Source organism: Hyaloscypha bicolor (assembly GCF_002865645.1).
Source record: "Hyaloscypha bicolor E unplaced genomic scaffold K444scaffold_142, whole genome shotgun sequence".
NCBI classification, from domain to species: domain Eukaryota; kingdom Fungi; phylum Ascomycota; class Leotiomycetes; order Helotiales; family Hyaloscyphaceae; genus Hyaloscypha; species Hyaloscypha bicolor.
Window position 1 is genome coordinate 607,038 of NW_020194644.1, and position 20,529 is coordinate 627,566.

The 20,529-nt window shown below is 46.2% G+C and overlaps 6 protein-coding genes across 6 annotated transcripts; 3 read left to right on the forward strand and 3 right to left on the reverse strand.

The window, feature by feature from the left end:
* Nucleotides 1-407: 407 nt before the first annotated feature.
* K444DRAFT_700715 (uncharacterized protein) lies at nucleotides 408-1,559 on the forward strand (the record flags this gene model as incomplete). Its single annotated transcript, XM_024888021.1, has 2 exons — nucleotides 408-523; nucleotides 882-1,559. The coding sequence occupies 2 exons, from the start codon at nucleotides 408-410 to the stop codon at nucleotides 1,303-1,305; spliced, it is 540 nt and encodes a 179-aa protein (XP_024730444.1). The 3' UTR covers nucleotides 1,306-1,559.
* A 131-nt stretch (nucleotides 1,560-1,690) lies between these two features.
* On the reverse strand, nucleotides 1,691-2,773 carry K444DRAFT_541433 (phosphoglycerate mutase-like protein; the record flags this gene model as incomplete). Its single annotated transcript, XM_024875796.1, has 2 exons — nucleotides 1,691-2,591; nucleotides 2,718-2,773. 2 exons carry the CDS (start codon nucleotides 2,771-2,773, stop codon nucleotides 1,691-1,693), a joined length of 957 nt encoding a protein of 318 aa, XP_024730445.1.
* A 3,574-nt stretch (nucleotides 2,774-6,347) lies between these two features.
* K444DRAFT_635331 (uncharacterized protein) lies at nucleotides 6,348-9,019 on the forward strand (the record flags this gene model as incomplete). The annotated part of the gene is made up of 3 exons (XM_024883849.1): nucleotides 6,348-7,734; nucleotides 7,794-8,363; nucleotides 8,445-9,019. 3 exons carry the CDS (start codon nucleotides 6,348-6,350, stop codon nucleotides 9,017-9,019), a joined length of 2,532 nt encoding a protein of 843 aa, XP_024730446.1.
* Nucleotides 9,020-9,744: 725 nt separating this feature from the next.
* Nucleotides 9,745-11,337, reverse strand: K444DRAFT_635332 (bifunctional 6-phosphofructo-2-kinase/fructose-2,6-bisphosphate 2-phosphatase; the record flags this gene model as incomplete). Its single annotated transcript, XM_024883850.1, has 5 exons — nucleotides 9,745-10,054; nucleotides 10,124-10,353; nucleotides 10,404-10,517; nucleotides 10,564-11,147; nucleotides 11,217-11,337. 5 exons carry the CDS (start codon nucleotides 11,335-11,337, stop codon nucleotides 9,745-9,747), a joined length of 1,359 nt encoding a protein of 452 aa, XP_024730447.1.
* A 2,034-nt stretch (nucleotides 11,338-13,371) lies between these two features.
* On the forward strand, nucleotides 13,372-13,772 carry K444DRAFT_149843 (uncharacterized protein). Its single transcript, XM_024870596.1, has one exon. The coding sequence runs from the start codon at nucleotides 13,465-13,467 to the stop codon at nucleotides 13,681-13,683; it is 219 nt and encodes a 72-aa protein (XP_024730448.1). The 5' UTR covers nucleotides 13,372-13,464; the 3' UTR covers nucleotides 13,684-13,772.
* K444DRAFT_619081 (uncharacterized protein) lies at nucleotides 13,561-16,106 on the reverse strand. The gene has a single exon (XM_024881450.1). The coding sequence runs from the start codon at nucleotides 15,681-15,683 to the stop codon at nucleotides 13,863-13,865; it is 1,821 nt and encodes a 606-aa protein (XP_024730449.1). The 5' UTR covers nucleotides 15,684-16,106; the 3' UTR covers nucleotides 13,561-13,862.
* Nucleotides 16,107-20,529: the final 4,423 nt, after the last annotated feature.

Below are 20,529 nucleotides of genomic sequence, written 5' to 3' on the forward strand. Positions count from 1 at the left end.
AGATCCCCAAAGTCATTTCGTATCGGGTCCGGATTAGATCTGCTCCAGAATTTAGTGGACTTAGCCAGATACTGTGATAGGGTCCCTTATTCCCTCTTCCGGCTCAAGCTTTCCATAGTCCTGAAACTAGATTCGACCTTCCCATCAAGCGCGAGCGGTTTCCTTCATCATCGCGAAGAATCTCTTGAGAGTTATGATTATGAAAGTGGCATGTCGTCAAAAACAAGGTTCTCCCCCCTGTCTTCTCGCCTCGATTCCCGCATCCACAAAACTTCCCCTATGACGCAGATTTCCCCCTTACCAGCCACTTTATTTCTTCATTTTCCAACCCACTTTGAAATTTATCCAATCAAGTGCCTTCCTTGATTTCGACCTATGCAGGTTAGCGAATTATTGAGAACTCACATATGAGAGCTGTGGCTGGAGCATCGTCTGCAATACCCAAGTATGCATCCCAACCTGGTTCCTTGCTCGAAGCTCCCAAGCTCCCTCGTCCTCCAATGAGACAACAGGTCATGCCATGGTTCGACCAATCAAAGTCCAACGGCCAGCTACCTTAGCTCCCATGTACCTTGTTTATGGTCCTGAACAATTGTCAATTGAGGGAAAAAAGTTGTGAACTTGTGCCAAGGATCACAGCCGAGGGTCCTTGGAAGTGACCCTGCAGCACATTACTTATGATGGCATCCCACGATTTTAGTATGAGCTTCCACTCAGGATGCCATGCCCTACCGCACGATAAGTACCTCATCGTCTCCCATCCCATCATCCCTCCTCAAGTCCCTCACCCTCAAACCACCCAAAACATAATACCATAATCTTAATTCCACCACCAATCTTCCCAATGGCAATCAGAACCCTCTTACTGATTGCTCTTGTAGCAACAACACACGCTCAAATGATAACCCTCACCCTAACCGCCGACTCCATCTCCTCCGTCGTCTCGCTGCCCGCTTGGCGATCACCAAGCCCGACAACCACAACAACCACAACGAAAACAGACATCATCTCATCAGGCATGACGACGACGACAACATACATCACGCCAACGGCTTTACAAACAGCGCTGGAAGTGGAAGCAACAGCACGGCAACGGGAAGTGACGCAGCGGAGATCTCGGCGTATCTGTCAAGTGTTATGAGTGTGGAGACCAGCACGCCGACGCCGGTTGGTGGTGGGAGTGGAGGGAATGCGACGGGTACTGGGACGCCGAGTCAGTATACTGGTGCTGCTGCGCGGAAGGGAGAATCGAATGCATGGGTTGCGATGGTGGCGTTCGGGGTTGTGGGATTGGTCGTTTTGTAGAAGATGGGAGATGGGACGAGACGAGATGAGAAATGAGAAATCATAGCGGGAAGTTTGGGAATTACATTTTTTTTTGGGACGGAGTTTGTGGTTTGTATTGAACACATAATGTCTATCCATCATATCTAATTGAAAACATGATCATACATTACTATGTCCCGTGGTTCGGAAAATCCATGTCTCGAGGGTGATTGGAAACTTGGTAACCATGTCAGTAAATTTTCGTGACCCAAATGTGCAAGCAATGAATTGAAAGGATTAGTGATCAGACTGGTACCTTTTCTTCTACATAGTAATATATTAAGAACAGGTCTGTGAAAATGGGTTTCTCATCTCCTCACAGGGGATATAGCGACTGAAGGAAGACCAAGCCAACATACCAAATCTATGCCCTGCCATCATTTTCAGATTTGGGCTCAAGTTTACGTTTCTTGAAAAATGAGTCCACCTTCTTCTGATTCGAATCATGTTTCAGACTTCCGATCCCACCTCGCGTCTTCTTCAGGTGCTTCAAATGTTCTTGACTATTCACAGCTTTGACCACAAGCTGCAGCTCCTTGATGATTCGAGGCGGGAACGGAGCGAGAGAAGCGATGGTCGCGGGCTTGTGTGGCAGTAATGGTGAGCTAGCGGAAGTGCCTCGGGGCTCGGAGCCCTCAGGTTCCGAGCCGTTGGGCAGAATGGGATCTGGGGGAGCCGAAATTTGTGCAGGGGAGGCAATCTCTGCAGATGTCCCAGCATTCACACAAGGTTTGGAAGTTTTGCGAGAAGACCCAGCTCTTCTCTTCACTTCCAAATCCAAATACCCGGTGTTTGACCAGCCACCAAGGTATTCCAAACTAAAGCCCGGTGCCTTTGACTGAACATCAGGCCCAACCGTAACGAATGGATGGAATCGCTTCAAAATCGCCCTCCAGAGGTGACTCAGAATGATCCCATGGGCAACGACAGCCACAGACGTGTCTTCCTCGACTTCATGCATCAATTGAATCAAATGATCATCGATGAAAGTCTCGACTCGAGTGCGCATGGACTCTTTGCTCTCCACCTCAACAAAGCCAGGCTCGTCGCGGCGAGCCTCTAAATGTGCGTCCTTTCTAGTTTTGTTACCCTCCCTCGGCCGCTCAAAGAATTTCTTCCCTTCGAAGAAGCCGAAGTCTTGCTCCCGCAGAAGCTGGAGCTTTGTGGTTTCGGCCGGGGACTGAGGTTGAGCTTCGCGGACAGCTTCTGCTGTGATATATGCTCGTTGGAGGTCGGAGGAAAAGAGATGAGACACCCTTACGCCGCTATTAGCGAGGTGACTGCCAAGTCGATTGGCTTGCAGAACGCCATGGTTCGTGAGGGCCGAGTCTGTGATGCCGGCACTGACATTGTTAGTGGGAAGAGAAGAATTAGGGCCGCGAGGTACAAACTAGATTCCAGCGACATTGTCGACAGTCTCTCCGTGTCTAATAAGAAGGAGCCTCATCCCGCCGCCTGGGAGAGGGAGAAAGTGGGTGTTCAGCTGTCGATCATTCTTGATAATCTTAGAGAAGAAGGATGAGGATGAGGAAAGTGCGAAGGGGATTTTCTTAGGTCAGTGAAAATTCTGTAAGCGACCGCGCTAGCCGAATTCTCCAACTCATCAACAAACAACTCTGCGCAGCCCACGACCTGAAAGCTGCACAGCGACACACCACCGACAACTCTTCTTAGAAAAAGTCCCTCAACTCTCAAGATCGCCGACAGCTCGCCCCAAGGTGACCAGCCGTATGGCTCCACCACCCCCACTCGACACATACGCCTGTTATGCATTGCCGCACCAGACGCTCCTTGTAATCCCCGTCAAGTTCATCCTTGCTGCCGCAATCGATCAGGTGACTTCGCGGGTTCTTCGAAGCTTGGGATATCGCTCTTCAGATTACCTCTTCCTGGATCCCCCGAGATACATCCTTCTTATCTCTGTTTTTTGGGCGATTCACGCTTTCCTCGAATGCCTGGTCTTGTGAAAAACGACGCCGTCTGGTAAGGTTCAATGCACACCCACGTGTATTTGCCAGTACAGGATATGGGTGGGTACCATTATTTTTAACCTAGCTTACACTCTTGGATTTAGACCAGTTCCCAAGGACATCAAATTCTTCGACCCCAGACGGGTCCCATGGAACCAGATCGCAATTCCGAACTCTTTTCGGACATCCTGCCTTTCTTTAGGCTTTTCAATCGGGCTTACTGCTATTTTTTTCTCTGTTACCTTTTCTCATCCATCCAGCGGAATCGCGAGCTCTCGTGGCCGGAACTGCTCTACATCTTGTTTTTCTTTGCAGTTCCTTGCGTCCTTGATTACTTTCAACTTGCCGCGGACGCCTGATCAGACTTAGGCTGCTCGAAAATTTGTGACGATACCGACCCCCCAGCTGCAAGTGAGATACTCATCGCCTGCCATCCTCTGAACTAGCCCTCATTCTCGACGAATCAAGTTTAACGCCGGCCCCGAGGTCCTACATCTCTCGGCTCTATTCGCTTCATCAGACTTCAAACGTTATCTCGGAAGACTCATGGACTCGCAAGATATTTTCGTTTGAGGCGATGTTGAAAGCCGTGGGCCTGCAGAAGGATTTACCTTCTTTAGAGGTCTATGTTCCTGTTGTGTTCCGTTCATAGTTGTGTTTGATGTGGATAAACCACTCCTGGTCCCGAGTCCAGCGAGCAGCCTGGGCGACACACAGCATCCGATTATGTTTTTTTCATACTCTACCTAGGATTCCTGTGGGCTTACGCTTATCGGCCTACACATCTGCCAACCATTACTCTCTCAGACCCTAATCTGTTACGGCGGTAGACTTTCTTGACTGCTCCGGTCTTCTGGTATCCTGAAACCTACTTGACATATTGGTTCAGCCCGTCTCAGCTTAGCCTAGAATCAAGCAAGGCGAGAACCGTGTTTGGTTGTCATGGTATCCGCTGGGGCATCTCGAGGATGATTGCTTATTTCCTGGACCCCGCACACTTCTCCATTATTATCGCTATTTTCCCTTGGTGCTTGCTTCCTCCGACACGCCGTCCACCTTTCTAGGAAGATCTACCTGGTGAACAGTACTGAACAGCCTGTATTCCCTCGTCTGGCCTTATCATCGAGCTTCAGAGTCAAGCCTGGTTTGTGCACCTACGAAGGCCTATCATCCTTTCGATGTCTGTTCTCTCAGTTGCGCACTGCATCCGACTTTTCAACTATCATTTCGACGCTGCTCGCCCGATCCCCTCCAATTCTGTTGTCGTTTCCTTGGCTTTCCTTAAGTATTCCTCAGCCGTCTGTCTTATCTCCACTCTTTGGAGCCTCGACTCTGGATGAGATCTCCGACTTATGTGTGCGACAAAGGCGGCATTGGGATTGTTTGGCTGGAACCACCTCGCATGGGGCGACTCTAACTTGAAAACTCCCGGGGTTGTGTTGCGCAACACTGAGGCCACGGACGCTAGCCACCCCGCTATTGATGGCAAATTGCTCAGGCGTGTCATTGGGAGGTTGGTGCCGCATATACTTTTCAGTCATTCATACTTTTTATGGTCGGGTTCGCATGCTTAATCCTTGTTGTGACGGGGGGGCAGTTCCAGATCTGCTTACCACCGCAGTCACATTAGCACTGGCACATGATGGTTTATGATTGCCAGACGGGGTTGTGTATGGTGTAAGTATATCAATCAATCAACAATAATCACTGGCACTGTATCTTGGAAGTCTGCTATCCTTGGCAAATTGCTTGAGGACCACAGCCGAATTTCACAGAGGGTTTTCGGTCAGAGCCCTTTACAGGGGATCGTTATTTTAGGATGCAGCAATTTTGCTTGCTCTGCCCTTGCCAAATTCAAGCCCATCCTCACAGACGCAACCATTCAACACAACAGCACCAACGCACTTTCTATTACCCTCCTACTCATGGAAATCGATCGAGGGCCATAGCAGTTATATATTACGATGTTTGGTATCTTTCACTTGCGTCGCTTTGGTGGCGGTTGTTGAGAGTCGGTGAGGTGGCTCTTCAGTTGCGGAGCGCCAGCTGGCTCGTCTTCGGATAATCAGATTCACCACCCATTCAGCCAACGCAACATCGCCAAACACTTTCTTGCAAGTGCATTATTCATGACATCTTAGCCGCAGCTAACTCCTCTCAAATTTTTGCGTTACAGTTTAGCGCACATCCTCGCCTTCGCGCTGATGGTGCTTGCTGTCACCCACTGCTGAGCTTCCTTTCTCGCGCTTCAACACCAACAACCATTCAACACAACATCGTCACAGCACCTCGACACTGGTTTATCTTTCATTGCATATGCATTGGACACTGCAGAAGGAGATCCTCTGAGATTTTCGGCTTATATTTGCTTCCTTGCAAATTGTCGCTTTCGCTTTGGTTGTAGTCAGCCGAGCGCCAACCTCCTCCCCACCATCAACAACCATTCAACACAACAACACAACGAAACCACCTGATCGCATTTCCGCTTGTTGCATATCCACCAGTGACAACAAGGCTTGTGCTATTTGAGCCCCAATTGTCGCCAAGTAAGTTTGTGATCTCAAGTTGTCCTCACTTTTCGCGACCTATTGCATGCTGCTGCAACCCAGGGGAAGTCCTCCTCAGCTATTCAGCACCACCACAGTGTGCTCCGCATCCCCCCTCTGCAAGTCATCGTACATTTTGCGCCCATACATTACCATCACCATCACCTTCTCACTTCTCATCTGAACACTTCCACCTACTCCCAACATCGACTCACCTTTGCATGCATAGTTGCATCACTGTCTGCCATCTTCACTTCCCCCAGTTTTGTCCGAGCATACTTCACATCGCTCTCGCACTCCCCGTACATGTGCCGAAGCTCATGTCAACACACTTCATTGCCAACTCCGCTCCGCATTCCCATCCTCTCTCTTCATTCATCCATAACCTTCTCGCATATTGTCGGACGTCTTCGCCATCAAGTCCAAATTATGTTACCCTTCTTAACATACTGACCCTCTAAAGATTCTTCCAACCCCACACCAGGCTCGCCCAAGTACCGCCGCCATGGATGATGAAGATGGCTCTCTCTTACCCCTCACTCCGCCAAATACAAGTGACGCCGAGGACCCCCACGATGCCGAAGCCAACACTGAAAACTCCGACAACGAATCCCTCCTATCCTTCAACTTCGACGCCCCAGCCGCAGACGTCCCCCGCGAAGGCGCCATCTTCGCAACATGTGCCCCCACGCCCTCCTCTCGCATGCCCGAATCAATCCGCAACCTGGGCATCCTCCTCAACAGAAAGCGTCGAGCTGCCGCGCAGAGCGCCATGCGCGGCGGCGCAACAGCGTGGCTCGATCAAGATGACAGCGGCACCTACGACCCGAAACGGAAACGCGCTACTCCCGACGAGCAGCCGCAGAAGAAGGCCAAAAAACGGAAGCGTTCTCCTGTCCTTGACGAAAATGGGATTCCGCAGCTGAGGAGAGAGGCGTATAAGGGTGGCTATTCCTTGATGGTTACCTTAACCCTCGAGAGCGAGAAAGGGGTCCAGTATCTAAGGAGCATCGCCCCTGGTCCGCTGGAGTCCGGATCCAGCCGCTCTTCATCCAAGTCTTCGGATTCATCAGCAGACTCGGACCGCGACTCGGGATACGGCTCCTTCCCCAAGCCGCGCCGTCGGGAGCGGCGCCGCCAGCAGCCGGAACGGCTAGGCGCCCCGTCCTTCCGCGCCGACGGTCTCCGGCTCGAGGACCTGACCGTCGGACACCCGCAACGAAGAGGTTGCAAAGCGTGTTTCGAAGCCGGTGATGACGGGTGCTCGCTCATTGGGGATATCTCCGGGTTCCCGTGCGAGGCGTGCAGGGATGCGAGTGTGGAGTGCGAACTGATTCTGAAGCCGGGGTTGAAGAGGGTCTGTGAGCGGTGCAAGAGGATGAGGAGAAGTTGCAGCTATCGTACGGATGCTGGGCGGGGTGTTGATTCTTGCAATCTATGTGAGGAAGATGGAGTCAAGTGCTGCGCGGGGCCGATGAAGGAGAGTTCTTACGCTAGACGGTTTGAGAGGGGTGAGAGGCAGAGGGAGAATGAGGAAGCGGAGGGGAGGGAGAGGATGTGGGTTGCTTGCAACCAGTGCCGTGGTGCTGGGAAGCGCTGCTCTAATAAAGGAAAGACGGATTGGGGACCTTGCTCTGGATGCCGGAAGAACAACGAGGAATGCAAATTTGTGCTGCCGAGCCAGAGACAGCCATTGGAGACTGTTGAGCCGTCGCTCCCCATCCAACCCAAGAAGCGAAACGGCAAGTCGTCGAGAAGATCGAAGTGGAGGTCTGAGACTCCTGAGGGAAGGAGACTGGGCAGTGGAGGCGAGTTCCCCACGCCGACTCGGAATTCCCAGACGCTGTTCAACGAAGTTGCAGCCAGGGAAGGCCGCCGATCCCGTAAGAAAGGTACATCTTCCCCTCCCTTTCCCTGTTCTCTTTCAGCTAACCATCATTTTGAATACCAGGACCCCACCACATCTTCAAAGTCACCTCCTTCTGCCATCCCATCAAGTTCAATTACGAACCTGACCCAATGGGCAAGAACCCATGTTCCTTCTGCGACTACCCAACCTTCGGCATCTGCGGACTGCAAGAAGCCACCGGCCCGAGGACCGTTGAAGGGTTCTACGTGCCCGCATCCGAAGGCGGCGGTTTCGAGGAGATCCACAACGGATACTCCGAAGCGGGCTACACGCAGACGAAAATGTGCGTCGGCTGCACCTTTGATCGGATCCGAATTATCGGGTGCCGGAGCCACCGACTGAGGAAGTTGATTCACGGTGTTGATATCGATCCCCGGGTGTGGGACGAGGAGGCGTGGGCTGCTTCTTGCGAGGCTATCCATGCTCAGGACTGGGAGGGCGCGAGGCTGGTCTATGAGGCGAAGTACTGCAGCGTGTGTCCGGATCTCGCGCACTTTGCGTGTGGCACGCAATCATTCGCTCTTGATGGTGGGCAGGGAGAGGGGTGTGGATTGCTGCTCTGCGAGCGCTGCAAGGATATGATGGGGCACTGCTTTAAAGCGGGTATTTCAGGTACGTATTGTGTAGTGCAGCTTTCCGTGCTTTGGCTCCAAGGGAAGCGGGATTGGTGCTGATGCTGATGGGGTGGTGCAGGTGGAAGCGAGAGCTTGGATGCCGTTATTGGAGAGGCCGGACGAGCTAAGCTGCTTTATCCGAATGGGGTGAGAGCAGACGCGGAGTTCTTGACGAGTGATGGGGAGTTGATGGTCAGAGTTGGCCAAGGAATGGGCTCTGACTTCGACGAAAAAGGCAAAGATCGGGATAGCGATGAAGACAAGGTCGAGGTGGTTAAACCGAGGACGTTGGATAAAGGCAAAGGCAAGGACATGAGCTACTTCGCCTCTCCGGGGATTGACAAAGGAAAGGGGAAGCAGACAACGCCACGCGTCTGGGTCGGCGATTTCAGCGGAGGCGGTTGGGTGAATGACGAGGTTGTTGAGACAAAGGCTCCGACGCAGATGAGTTTCGGGGCAAAGCTCGAAGCTGGTGTTGCTAAAGCGATGGCGGGTGGAATGGGTGGAGGGGTGAAGATGGAAAGGAAGTCAATTAAGTTCGGGGATGAGATTAGGGCGAGTGGGAAGGCGAAGGAGTTGAGTCGGTGGTGGGATAAAGATAAAGGGGAGTGGGGCGAGGTTGAGGTGATAGAGTTGAGTGATGACGAGGACTAACAAGGAAAGATCGAGGGGCGAGGAGCCCGTGGAGAAAGGGAAGGCAGTCATTAATCTTGTATCTTTTAGTTCATTCTTCATCACTCTACCGGGTTTGAAAGTGGTTTGGGTCGGGGATCGCAGGAGGGACAGTATTAGCATTGGGAGGGGCAATATCTCAAATGGAGCATGGCATAATTCGGAGTTTCGGGATCGAGGTATACCGGATTCGGGAGTCCCACGTGAACTTGAACGTCTTTAATGATTATCCAAGGTAAACAAAAGATAACCCTCGTTCTATGTCATTGTCCCATGACTCGGAGTGATTCCTTATGACGCTAAATAATACGAAAGCTTCGAATATTCGAACAAAAGAGTCAAATCAATTCACAGATAGCTGGCAAGATGTTCCACGTGTAAATCGTTTTCATTCATCATCAATTCATCATTGTCCAGCCATTTTGTCGTCCCTCATTTTCTATCCGCCTCCCACCATAATGCAACGCACCAACGCCGGATCGCTATGCTGGAAGCCAAGTATCATGCACCAGTCCAATTCTATGCCCTTCTGATACGTAAATGTTCCAACAATTACTACTTCAAGAGTGGAGCATTGTGTCGAAAGAAGATAAAAGTATAACTCAGGCATTCATAGGTTTCGTCTCGAAATGATCCACTTCCGAATGCCTGAAAGCTGTCGCAAAAGCAGGAGTCCAGGAAGCAAGCGAGAGAGTCGTGGCCAGCACTCAAACATCCAAGCTCGTCGTAACCCCCTCCACGGGATCCTCATGTTTCGCAACACTGCCCTTGCCTCTCCACGTAGACACGGCCTCAACTCCAGCCTTGAAAACCTGCTTATCTGTTCCGTACGCACGCGGCGTCAACTTGATCAGCGTGTGCAGGGGAACGTTGAGCCACGGCGATTTCTCCTGGTCCTCTTTCATGAAGTAGGCGTAGATGCAGCGCAGGATAGCTTGGTGCGTGACGATGAGGATGTTCTCGCTGCGTTCCAACTCCATGATTATGGGCTCGAGCCGGATTACGACGTCGCGGTAGCTGGGTGGGGGTTAGTATCGGAGAATAATGGGGGCAGAGGGGGAAGATGGGGAAATGGGAAAGACGTACGATTCTCCACCCCGATACCGATAATTGTATTTATCCTGATCTCTGGCCTCGAAATCCTCGGGATACAGCTCCTTGATCTCGGCATAGGTCATGTTGTCGCAGACGCCGGAGTCCAGCTCGTCAAGGGCTTTCCATTGCAGCTGGTTGTATTCTTGGGGGAGGTGGCGGGCGGTTGCGATGGTGCGCCTCAAAGTGGAGGTCCAGACTGTTAAGGGGTGGTCTTCTCCAGGCTTGCGGATGTTAGTAGACTTGTTCTGGAGAAGGGTAAGAGAGGACATACGCCGAAGGATTGCTTGACCAACTCAGGGAGCTTGAGTGCGTAGGCTTCGCCTCGAGGAGACAGGTCTGCGTCGCCACCGATCTTGCCATAAACGTTCCATTCTGACTCGCCATGCTGAAATCGTCAGTAAAGAAGGCCTCTGGGGGGTTACCAGACGTACGCGTGAAAGCCAGATCGACCGCTGCTTGATGTGCAAGTTCATCAAGTAGTACACAACCCGACTCTGTAGGTAATCCTGGATCGCATTGATAATGACCTGCTTGCCTACATTCATAATCTTCAAATACGTAAGATCATTCTCATCTTTGTCAATCGTCTCATAGACCTTCTCGTAGTTGCGAATACGGTTGCGGAAATCCTGCGCCGCCTTCTCCGGGTCATGGCCTACGTAGTCCGGGGAGCTGGTCTTGACTTCGAGGATGTTGCTCATAATCAGCTCTTCGTCATCGCATTTGCTCTCCACGAATAGGGTCTCGACTCCTTCCTTATCGCAGCGCTCCTTGATCCAGCGACGGCGTGCCTTTGTGCTGTTCGTCGCGTCGAGAATGGCGATGATGCCCCCGTTCTTGAACCAACCCAACATGTCAGTAACAGCTGCTTCTGCGGCGGCCCTGCGCGAGCGCTCTCCCTCCGCATTTCCGGCATCGAAGAAGTCGGCGGGTGGATGGGGGTTGTCGGTTCGGCGGTAGTTGCCAACATTGAAGACTTGAGCATCGATGGAGAGCCATTTGAGGTAGCGCTGAGCTGTGTGTGTAATTTGTTAGTTGGAGGGCTACCAGTCAAGATATGGGCCGCCAATGGCTAGAATCGTACCCTTCTGTGCAATGAGACTCTTTCCTCGAGCTGGTAGACCGACCATGACCACGCAGATCTGGGCATCCTCGACCTGGACGCCAACACCGTTAGTCTTCCTGCTGGGGCGTGCCAACTCCATGCTGGCGATTTCTTGAAGACGATTGAAGGGCGAGAAATCAATTGGGGGTGTTTAAGAAGGATCGAAGGTGGAACGATGCGCAGAGAAGGCTTTTGTGGTGATCGCGTGAGGAAGTGCCGGTCTGGGAAAACAGACCGGGAATTCACGGCTTGCTGCGGGACGTGCGAGCGTCTCCTTGAGATCGCAACACGAGAGAATGCAGATTCAAGAGAAGAGAAGTATCAGTCGGGCAGGGTGTGAGAACGCGCTTCAATAGCGAGTACATCAGCCGTGGTGGGTGATGTGATGTGATGCGATGCGATGCGTGCGATGTGTCGAGGAGAGGAAGGATTTCAGTGGTCTCTCGGGCGAAGTTTCTCTTGTGGTGCTGCCAGAGAGGACGATCCAGCCCAGCCCAGCGACAGCCGAAAAACTCCCCCGCACGAGGCTGCAGATCTGCCCCTCACAACTCAGAGTGGGGAGTTTCGAGAACTTGGCTCGTGCAAGTTATAAAGAATTGAAGCTCCAAGTTGGAGATAGTTGCGTTTAATACTCAGAAGTATCTGAGCATCAGGTGCAGCAATGCAGCATTACAGCGTTGCAGCATTGCCGCATTATTGAGGCGTTCCTCTCCCCCATGCTTCACCTGAGTCCCTTTGTCAAGACCATGCAGGGCACGCAGGGCACGCAGCCAAACACACCCTCGCCTCGGATCCAGACTGCTACAAAGGTACAAGTCATGTGCCCGTGCCGCCCATCAGGAGACTCGACATCTCGGCCATGGGAATAATGCCCTCGTCTGTCTGCATCTGATTGGACCAACAGACTTCCGTTGTCGAGATGCATAAAGTCCTCGTGCAGCCACTCCACGCAAGCTGAGACTTTCAGCCTCGGGTTCCTGGATCATGGTAGCCGTGGCGTTGGAATTTGGCAGTCCCAGCCAGACCAGACCGGTTGTCCCGTCCCTTTTCACCGGTCGGGTCGATGGCACGCAGCGCGGATGTCCGGGCCCCCCTTCACCGCTCGCCAAACGCTGGTTTGTGCTGTAGCCAAACACGACGCTGCATCCTGCACGTGCTGAGTCGGAACGCCAACGCCACAAAGAAAACGCTGTACTTGCAAGCGCAGAACATGACAGATCGAATTGGCAGAGCGGGCAAGTAAGGAATGAGGAGTGAGGAGCGAGGAGTGAGGTGTGAGGAGAGAGGACATACATTCCCCATCGAATACATCACCCCCTTTTTCCTCTTGCTGCTCCTACCGGCTGGAACTCCCAACATCGTGACGGCGACGAAGGCGTTGAGTGGCACTGCTCAACAGTCTCGATGCAAGGTAAGCACGAAGGCTCGATGGCAGGAGGATGGGAATGGGATGGGATGTGATGGGAGGGGATGAGGCGGGATGGAATAAGCCGCTGTGGTGTCACACCGCCAGATTGAGGAAGGAGATGAGAAGGGGAGCTGAGGGGAGGAGTGCGAATTTTGTTCTGAGGGAGTTGGTTTTTGTTTTCTGATAGACGAGACTGGTTATCGCGATAAAGGGGTGGGGGGTGGGGGGATAAGGCGGCGGTGAAGTGTGTTCAGGGCGGCGAGGTGTCTCAAGATAGGGCGGGAAGGGTGTAAGAGGAGAGTGAAGGGCTGAAAAGTCTTTGTTTTTAAGATGCTGAATTGGGGGTTTCAATGAGATTGAGGCTGTTCTACACCACTATGTGACTATGGTTCTGACATTGGCAGACACGATTCTATTACCAACATCTTCCTCCCACGTTCTGGTGCTGGGTCCCGTGATTCGGCAGAAAATGAGTCCGTGCGCTTCGTGGGGTGATTGAACCTCCTCACGACATCGCTTCTCCTTGCTCATCCCAATGAAAGCCATCTCATCTGGATGCTTCAGAACCTGCTGTATCTTTTTTGTCTGTATCAACAAGCCCTCAGCTGAAGTCATGCCAACCGCAAGCAACTAAATACCGGTGCAGAGAGGATAGGATTCCGCAAATCTTCATGCTTTCAGTTGGTCCAGAATAGCAGTCCAAGCGGTATTTGATTTCTAGAAGTGCTCATACTTTGCACTCACAACTTGTAACGTTGTTGTCTCTCCAAGTTCGGATGCATTTGAATATTGAGATGAAGCAAGTCCAGCAGCATCACGATGTTCCACGTCACCAAGGGGCATACAATGTTCTCACGAGTCAAATTTTGCTTTATATCACTTCACTGTCCTTGCACATTTGATTCTCCTCATATCATTGCATTGCTTCTTCTTACATCATTGCATTGCTGTCTATCTGCTTTTATGCTGAATATCCAGCCCTCTGGAAGAATCTGGTGTCTCCTTTTCGTCTCTGAGGAAATAACAAAGGAAATCTGAGTCTCGATCACATCAATCCAGACGAAGCCGGAAACTCGGGAGAGAAAATATGGGTCTCCATCACATCGATCCAACCGAAGCCAGAAACAGGGGGAGGCAACACCTCATGAGAACGTAACCAAGGAAAATGCGGTCTCCATCCCAGGAATCCAGCCAAAGCCAGCCAGACACCCACCAAATCACAGATGGTTCTCAAGCAAATCACCCCAATCACCCCTCTGCTTAAGAAACTCCTCATCGAAAACCCATCCACCAGGCGGAGGAACCTTTCCATCACCAGGACCATCAGCACCATAACAGATCGCCCCAGGATTGATGACTTTCGCCTTTGGTTGATCAGGAAGAGGAGCCTGTGGTCCAGTCTGCCGTCCACCAACACCAGATTGGCTGAAACCACCACGCAAACCCATATTCAGGCCATGTCCCCTGCTGCCACCCATCGCACCCATCGCACCCTGCGCACCATGACCATGCACGCTGGCGCTGGGACCACAGACCGGCTCCCCCTCCCTACGTCTCGTATTCTCCTCCCAGCGTTCCTTCGACACACTCTCCAAGCGATCAAAATCGGAAAATCGTACAGGCTCACAATCCATCCACGCAATCTCCTCCCCTGTCTTCTTTCCCAGCTCCCTGCAAACCGCATCCCTGCCCTCGTCAGTCAATTGATCGACAACCTCCTGTCCACCCGCCTCGCGAATAACCGCCTCCTTGGTCATGATATCCATTCTCGGCAACGGCAATCTCCTATCCTTGCCTGCATCCTTGCGGTACTGGCCTTCGGCCTTCATCTCAGACATATCGGGCCATGCAGAACGATGCTCACCTGTGATGGGGTCGCGGCGGCCTTCGGGCTTGAGGTGTTCGTCGCCGGCCCAGATGGAGGTTGGGGCGCTGAGAACGGGTGTGCGGCCTGGCTGGCGGAGGGAGGCGAACATGGCGTTCAAGGCGGGGCCACTGCCGGACGGGTTGTACAGGTTGGACTGGGTAAAGGCTCTCCAGAGTGACGAGTTCGGCGGCGTTGCTGTGCCTGCGAGAACACCTTTCAAGAGCGGGTCATTTGCCAGACTTCCCAGGAGGTTGGCGGCGAGATCTGCGGTGGTCTTCTTGCTTGCAGCAGTTGGCTTGGAGCCTGGCTTGCCGGTTGAAGTTGTAGTGGTGGTGGGCTTGACGTTCTCTTTGTGGTCGATATTGGTTGGCTTCGCTGCTCCGCTTCCATCTCCTGCCCCAGCACCCTCGATCTTGGTAGTATTCTTCGCCTTGCTGCCCTTGTTCTTCTTGCCGCGCTTCTTTCGTTTCTTCTTGCTCTCGTTCCCGTCATTATTCGTGCCGCCGTCGACTTGCTCGCTGCTCTCCGTCTCGGGTTCTGTCTCGCTCTCGATCTGTGTATCAACCTCCGTGTCCTCGATCTCAGTGTTATCCTTGGCCTTGCCAGCACGCGCTTCAGCGAGTTGCTCTTCCCGGTCCTCTCCTTGCTCCTCTTCCTCGCCGTGCAAACTAACACCGCCTTCCTCCTCCCTACCCTCGATCTCCAAGCCCTGCAATCGCTCCGTGACATCACCTCTATGAACGAATCCTTTGAGTCTCTGCACCTCACGCTCCAGCACAGCTCGATCCTCAGCCCTATCCCCCTCGCCCTTCCGCCTCACCTCCCTCTCCTCAATCCTGCTCCTCAACTTCTCCTTCTCCTCCCCCATCCTCTCCTGCGCATACTCCGCCTGATGCTTGGCCCACTCCTGCGCCATCTTCGGGAAGAACGGGCTCTGCGCGAACCCGAGATGGCTCGCGTTGTTCTGCACGCGCTGGAACCTCTGCGATTGCAGGGCTGCCGGGGACGTCCAGCTCTGGCTCGTGCCTGCTGGGGGCTGTGCTTGCGCCATCGTACGTGCCAAGGTTGGCTGGTCCGGGAGAGGAGGCGGTTGGGTCATCGTCCTGGTGGGTGGTGGTTGTTCAGAGGACAGATCAAGGGGGACGAATTTTCTTTTGGATTTGCGAGTCATGACGTGCGAGGTGCGAAGTTGTAGATGGTGTCGGTGGCTGAAAGAAGCATTCGCCGGGTCCAGATGACGGTTTGTGAAAGCGGCGAGCAAAATTTTGAGGTTTTGGGGACGGTGGGTGGTCTGGGGCGGTGAATAGGGGGGGTGTTTTGTCTCGGTTAGCGGAGGTGAGCCGGAGGTGAATTTAAAGGGAGTAGGGCCAATGTTCTAACCTATTCTGGGATAATTATTAATGGGGGTTATCATTGCTCTAGATCTTCTGGAACAATGTTGAACAATGGCGATTGTCCATGTCCAAGTGTTCTTGGGATATTGACACTTGCGGCACGTGATCCAGAGCATGTCAAAGTTCCGGGCTGTTTTGGAATTTCAACAGAACGCCTTTATCATTGTTCGTGTATGCTTGGATAAACAGTTGGATATTTCAGGAATTCTAGTACTTTATACAAGGATACGAGCTTGATATTTCCGGGCGTTTGGGTAGCTTGAACGCTCAAAGGGGTTCTGGTACAATGAACAGACTACAGCCAAGAATGCTCCACGGACTTGAATACATTGAGTAGAGCATAGAGTTAACCCGGTCACCACGTTAAGCTACGTATAGGGAGCCACGCCATCCAGTCCCCTCAACCCCGTGCAGCTCCAGAAAATAATTCAGGAGGCTTTCCTATCTCGGCGTCTACTGTTCTTCACAGATGAACAGATGTATTTTCAATGCAAAGAGACCAACTGCTGCGAGTCTCTTGACCCAGAAAACTGTCCACCTAGGACACCGCCTACTAGTGAATTGTCAGACCGGCATATAAGCTGGATTTCTGGGTGCGAGTCAACTTGGGCTGGCGGTCGTGCGTTTTGCAGCAAGTTGCACGCCACATGGCATTTCGAGATTGTTTCCATCTAGCAGCTTATTACGACCTACACTGAGAAGGAATTGACATTTTCCAGAGACAACTTGAACGCGATTCTGGGCATTTTTCGTGTTTTTGAGCAATCAGACCCGTTGTACCACTATTGGGAATTCCGTTTCCACATTAGGGATATTAATAGTAGAATCTTTTTTTTGTCTTAGCGCTAGGCATTTCCCGAGTTATTACTAAGGAACTAATATAGCCTTAGAATCGCATACGGCTCCCCAAGGTCTTTTCCCCCGTTATTACGGGTATTAAATAGGGTATTAATAAATTTTAGAGTTTTAATATGTCTAAATAATTATTTATATAAGTTTATATATAAGAGCTCTAGTTTTGGGGCATGAAATAAGCAAGGCAATTATTATATATAAGGCAAATAAGTTCCAGATACTTAATTACTAAATTTTCAGGCTCTCTTAAGGTTAATGCCTCTAATTAATACCCCTAATTAATGCCTCTAATTAATACTTCTAATTAATACCCCTAATTAATATCTCTAATTAGTACCTGGCAAAATATTGCTTTATATTTTCCTGTTTTACTAGAGATTAAAAGGAATTAAGTATTACTACATATATTATAATAATAACGGCTGGTATAACGGCATAATCTGCCAAGAACAGGATATCGGAAACAGGTGCTAAACGAAGTTAAGCCGGAATACTTGGGCGGAATAATACTAAAAGGTCGAGATATTCCTTCCTACTTTATTCTCTAGCTTAGTATTTTCAATATATGAGATTCTCGGAACTTTGAGCCTTTAATTATTATCTTGATTCCGCCGTTATATAATACTAAGCTTACTCGACTCGGCCTATAGAGGCAATATAATACTACTAGTAAAGGACCTATATTTGTTCTTGGAAAGCAAAAACAGAATACTGCTTTTAATATTTAATAACTTCCTTGAACTATAAAGGACTAGAGAGTTTAGCTAGAAGTATAGTATCCTCTATAATCTAGTTAATCTCGGAATCTGGCCCTTGACTAGAGCAGATAATGCTCTCCTTCTAGTAGTCGGTTCTCTGCTAATATAAAAGAAGAAAGACTCTATTCTCTATAATTCGGTTAATCTCAGAATTTGGCCTTTAACTAAAGCAAATAATATTTCCTTAATCCTAATAAAAATAAAAGAACCGGCCTTTTTTTTATTATAGGAAAATCAGTTATAGTTTACTAATTTAAAATAAGAAAAGATAATAGTTAGTTTTAGCCTACTAACTTAAAACTAGATAAAATAATAATTAGTTATAGTTTATTAATATTAAATAAGAAGAACTTATTTAGTACTTATTTCTATAGCTAATATCTCTTCTAAAGCTACTATAAATAGCCCGGAATTAAATACTATTATTATAGATATATTACATAAAAGGCCCTAATATAATAAAATAAAAGAAGCTAAACTTTAATATTATAAATCTATATTATTAGAAAAGCTATTATAATATTATTTTAAAAGATAATATTAAGAAATAACTAGCTAACTTAAAATTTAGAATTAATATAAATATTTCGAAAATAAATAAGGCCTAAAAAAGATTACTTATATAAAATAATCTTATTAATAAATATTATATTATAACTAATAAATAAGCGGAATATTGTTAGAAATCTCATTTATATATTAATTAATTTACTAAAAAAATTAATGAGTTAGAGGCAATTACTAATTAGCTTTATATAAAAAAGAAACTAATATAAAAAGAAGCTATAAAATAGAGAAATAAATAGGCAAATATTTAGAAATACTATAGATTTTTATTGAAAATTCCTTTTACTTTTAGTCTATAGTAATTAATTATAGCTTATTAGAATTAAGAATTCTGTCCTATTTATAAATAAAAATAATTATTAAATTAATAATTAAATATTTAATATAAGAAATAAACTAATATAGAACTTTTTTAAATTTAATAATAAATTACTAAAAACCGCTTATATAATATAACTAGTTACTAAAAATATCCGGAACTTTATCTATAATTAACTAGAACCCGAATTAGTTAAATAAATCTCGACTATTAAATAAATCTTTAAAATTCTCTAATAAGCCTATAATAAAAATAAAGAAATAAAATACTAGAAAGTAAAGAAAAAGTACTAGTATTTTAGATAAAGAAATAAGCTATTTCTAATATTTTAGGTAAAGTTTATTTATTTAATAATAAAACTAGAGAAGTTAATAAATAATTAATATAATAATTTAATAAATAAAATAAATCTAGAGTTATTTAAAAGCTTAAATAATAAGAAATTTGACTTACTTAAAAATCTTACTAAATAATATATAGAATAAAAGAATAAATTTCTTTTAATTAAGAACTAATAATTTCAAAAGAATTAATTAATAGAAATTATTTATTACTAAGCAAATCCTTATATTAGAAAGCCTATTAAAAACCAGAAAATAATTGTAATTTTATATTTAATAAATTAATTATAATAACTAATATTCTTATAACTAAAAAAAGCTATTTACTAAAATTTTAAGAAAGGCCTAAATTAATCTAAAGGCCTTTATTATTATATTTATAAAAAGCCCGAAAATATAAATAGAGCTTATTTTAATACTAATAAAATTATATTTATTAAAAAGAATTATTTAGAAAAAGCAAATAATTTAAATTTAAATAATAAGAATACTAATTTCTATTTATTATTTAATAAGAAATTCAATATTAATAAATCGGGAAAAGTTTAGCTTTAAGTATAAAAATAGCTTTTTTAGAATAAAAGCTCTATTAAAAACTTATAAATCCTATTTAATTTATTAGTAGAAATTAGTTTCTTATTAAAAGCAGAATATATTAGAAAAATAAAACTATAATTTTCTAATATTTAGTAAATATTAGAATAAATATATATATTCTAATTAATTAAAAATATATTTACTTTTTAATAAAAGTATTATAAATACTTTTATATAAACTTAAAATCCCTATTTCCTTATAAGATTTTAATAAATAATTGAGTAAAGCTATATAATATATAGCTATAATAAATCTAAATATTAATTAGTATTTTTAAATTTAATAATATTTACTTATTACTAATTTTGGTTCTTATAATATAATTTTAGAAAAAAAATAGCTTATAAAATATAATGTTTTACTAAACTATTAATAGAATTAGCTCTATTAGCTAGAAGATTATAGAATAAGTTAGTTAAATCTTGTTTAGAAAATCCGATATTTTAATAAAAAAAATAAAAAAAATAGATATTTAATAGATATTTTAATTAGAATTCTAAAAGAAAACTAGTTAAAAAATTAAAAAAAAAAGAATATATCTTTTATTTTTCTATAAGATCTTTTTACTAAAAAAGCCGAATATTAAATAAGAAAAAAAGAATTAGATTTTAATATTTTTAAAATAAATAAGTTATTAGGCCATTTATTTTATTTTATTAAAATAGCTACCTTTTAATTAAATACTAGAGGTCCTAATAACTTAATTAAATTAGTTACAATTAATAAAATTAATTATATATTTGAAAAATAAGATTATAAATCGAAAAAATATCTATTATTATTTATAGTATTTAAATAACTAATACTATAGTTTACTAAATATTATACTTAAATTAGTAATTTTATATATTTTTTAAATATAAATAAATTAGATACTTTTAATAATACTTTATTTTTTAATTTTAAAGAATTTTAAAAGATTTGAATATTTCGTTTTATATAGCTATATAATATAGTTAGGGCATTTTCTAAAAAAGTAATAAATATATTTCTATAGTTTTAATTCTTTAATTATAAATTTTGTTTTAATAAATCAGATTCCTTAATAAAAATAGCTTATTTTTATAAAATAAACTTTTATAAACTCGAAAAAATAAAAAAGTATTTTATTAAGAATCTAAAGAAGAGCTTTATTAAACTATTTAATTTCTTCTTTTTTTTTTACTTGTTTTATTTATTAAAAAG

Bases quoted from the DNA above. Each gene is read 5' to 3' on its own strand.
- K444DRAFT_619081 (XM_024881450.1), bottom strand. From the start codon at position 15,683: ATGACTCGCAAATCCAAAAGAAAATTCGTCCCCCTTGATCTGTCCTCT.
- K444DRAFT_149843 (XM_024870596.1), top strand. From the start codon at position 13,465: ATGTTCCACGTCACCAAGGGGCATACAATGTTCTCACGAGTCAAATTT.